The sequence below is a fragment of the Lacerta agilis genome, chromosome 14 (assembly GCF_009819535.1).
Source record: "Lacerta agilis isolate rLacAgi1 chromosome 14, rLacAgi1.pri, whole genome shotgun sequence".
NCBI lineage: Eukaryota > Metazoa > Chordata > Lepidosauria > Squamata > Lacertidae > Lacerta > Lacerta agilis.
In genome coordinates, this window is record NC_046325.1 from 12,320,993 (window position 1) to 12,324,068 (window position 3,076).

At 46.9% G+C, this 3,076-nt stretch overlaps 1 protein-coding gene across 2 annotated transcripts; it reads right to left on the minus strand.

The window, feature by feature from the left end:
• Positions 1-1,345: 1,345 nt before the first annotated feature.
• LOC117058661 (ribonuclease pancreatic-like) lies at positions 1,346-2,810 on the minus strand. 2 transcript variants are annotated; one of them, XM_033169978.1, is made up of 2 exons: positions 2,751-2,810; positions 1,346-1,905 (listed from the first exon to the last, which is right to left on the minus strand). In XM_033169978.1, the coding sequence occupies exon 2, from the start codon at positions 1,884-1,886 to the stop codon at positions 1,455-1,457; it is 432 nt and encodes a 143-aa protein (XP_033025869.1). In that variant the 5' UTR covers positions 1,887-1,905; positions 2,751-2,810; the 3' UTR covers positions 1,346-1,454. The 2 variants fall into 2 exon arrangements, with proteins under 2 accessions (XP_033025869.1, XP_033025870.1); XM_033169979.1 differs by having other exon boundaries at positions 1,346-1,902; positions 2,751-2,808.
• Between the last annotated feature and the right edge of the window lie 266 nt (positions 2,811-3,076).

The window sequence follows — 3,076 nt, forward strand, 5'->3', positions numbered from 1 at the left end:
TATATATATATATATATATATATATATATATAATTTGCATCATTCTCCAGGAGCCACGCATCCAGAAGCAGCAAGTGATCGAGTCAGCACTAGTTCCCATTGTCATTTCCCAGTTCATTTACATTGCTGCTGGGCAGCATTATTTGAAAGCAGAAGTCTACAAAATTGCACTCCATGGAATACCAATTCTTCCCCTTTCTAGTGGAAAGGTCAACCCTGGGACTGTGGTTTTGCTGAACTCTCTTTTCATTTCAACTGGGCTTGCACAGCACAGATTGTGTTCATGGTGGGCACCTAGGGAGGCTGCAGACTGCTGGTGAAAAGTTCAGCAGGAAGAAACACCTCTGCCCACCCCACCCCCCGCATCCCCAGCTTTCTAACACAATAAGGAATGCCGAATCCATACCCACTGAAATTCTACAGCAGAAATGAGGCAGAAAAAGGGAAGCCCCATTCACAGGGGCAGAACACTTTCAACTAGAGGGCATATTTTGGCCCATCTCTCATAATTTGTGAATGGGATCATGATAAAAATCACCTTTCTGCTGGCTGGGCCCCCTGTTATGCAATGTTGCCAATAGCATATCAAGACATTTCCTTAAAGCTGTTACCTTTTAATATTTCATCATGTTCACCTGAGCTCTATATTAAAGCTATGCGTGGCCAGGAGACCATCCAAGCACCTACAGACTTAGCAGACAAGCCCCAGCATATCTTCCAAGGAAGGAAGCTCAGCAGCAGAAGGACTCAGGTGAGCAGCTAAACGACCAAGTCTCTCCCCCTTGGTTAACAGAACAGTATCTTTTGCCTGGTTCACAAACTGAACCCAGTAACCCTAGGCTATTAGATACTCACTGCATGTTTGAATTTGATTATAGATACTCATGGTGTCACCCTCTCTGTGATATCCAGCTTCCTGGTTTTTCTGCCAGTGTCAGCCCCAGGGCCCTTGGTCCTGACACCTTCCATGGTCCCCTTTCCTTCAGTGGGTCTACCTCCTGACTGCAACAAGTCCAGGGTTTTTGTTAGTTTGGTTCAATCCCCAGGGTAGAGCTGAGAATATCACCTGCCTGAAACCCTGTCAGCCTGTGCAGACTACAAATGAAAATGCTGTGGCCCTCCAGATGTTGTTGGACTACAGCTTCCATCAGCCCCAGCAAGCATGGCTAACATCCTCCCCATACTGAGCCAGATACTGACTTGGTGTAAGGCCCTATACTCCAAACGCCCTACCATGCTAAGCCTTGATGCTGACCGTGTCTTTGCTCTGCTGCCGCCATCTCTATGTGTATGTTCACAGGTGAATAAAGGAAATGAAGTCTGTTGCTTATCTTAGTGTCAAATGACTGTTAAACCGGGGAAAGCCAATGATGTGGATGCGTTGCAGGGAGAAATGGCCCAAGAAGCATTCCGGCTTCAATGGGCAGAGCTTGGCTTGCGTGGTTTTCTGCCTATCACAGCACCTTCTCCAGGTGAACAGGCTTCTTGTTTTCACAGGTGACACGAATGCGTTTGGAGGAACCTGTGCCTTTGTATTTGCAGTCCTTTGGAGGTTTGCCATCAGTGTAGCTGCAGTCAATCATGGGGAAGTTCTCGTTGCTGTCATAGAATTTATCTTGCCAATGCTTCCCACCTTTGCCGCAGACCTCTAGGACAAACTCCTTGGAATGGTTGATGAAAGTATTCCTCGGTTTGCATCTACTAGGATTCAGATTCCTCTTCACCATCATGAGGTTGCAGTAGGCACTGGGGTTGGAGGCTCGGGTTTGGGGATAATCAATGTGCTTGTTTTGAAAAGCTTCCCAAGACTGCCCTTGGCAGGACTGCACCAGGAGGACGCTGAGAAGGATGGCCAGGCGAACCAGCAGGCAGCCAGAGACCAGCATGGTGGCGTCTAAGAATCTTCTGGGAGGAAAAAGAAGAGGAAGAAAGGGGGGAACATTAAAGAGATGCCTATTTCTTAAGGCATCTTATACACCTTACAGGAAATACACCTATATAGGACATTTCTCCTTCCTTAGCCATGTGTCCTTAGGAAATCCTCTGCACAAAATGTCCTGCCTGTTGGCCTGGCCAGCTCTAAGTGGTCCCAAACTCTGTGATTTTGAGGACATTAAGGTAAAGATAAAGGGACCCCTGACCATTAGGTCCAGTCGTGTCCGACTCTGGGGTTGCGGCGCTCATCTCGCATTACTGGCTGAGGGAGCCGGCGTACAGCTTCTGGGTCATGTGGCCGGCATGACAAAGCCTCTTCTGGCGAACCAGAGCAGCGCACAGAAACCTTCCCACCGGAGTGGTACCTATTTATCTACTTGCACTTTGACGTGCTTTTGAACTGCTAGGTTGGCAGGAGCAGGGACCGAGCAATGGGAGCTCACCCCATCGCAGGGATTCGAACCGCCGACCTTTGGATCAGCAAGCCCTAGGCTTTGTGGCTTAACCCACAGCACTACCCGCGTCCCTTTGAGGACATTATAGGGAGGCAAATTCCCTTCAGCTCTGCCTACCAAAGAGATGGGGAACTGGCCCCCACTTCCTCAAGGGGTGTGCTTCCTTATTTGTGAAGGATCTCATTTCAGAGTCCTCAGGATGCAAATCAGCAGCTTAGAGGAGCCAGAACCCCAAATGTGAATTAATTAATTAATTAATTAATTAATTAATTAATTAATTAATGTTCCCTGCCCATCGGGACTGGGTTGCCCCAGTCACTCTGGGTGGTTTCCAATAGAATATACAAAAACACAACTTACCCAAGTTTAATCTGGTCTTGAGTTATGGATACGACTTTTCGAAGAGGTGAGACTGTCCTTCTAGCTGCTCCTGCCCAGAGCTTAAAAGCTTAAAAGGGGGCAGGGCAAGGGGAAAAGAAGAAATGAACTTCAAGCCACTTACCCAATAGGAGTTTACCGGAGAATTAAAAAAAAAAAAGGAACCTGAAATGTTTGAAATTTAACCAACAATTACACAACATGGCTCTGTAAAAAAAAAAAGAAAAAGAAAAAAAGAATGTAGCATCGATAGGAAAGGGGTGTCGTGGTAAAATGAACAGGAGACAATGTTTACCTACACCTGCTGA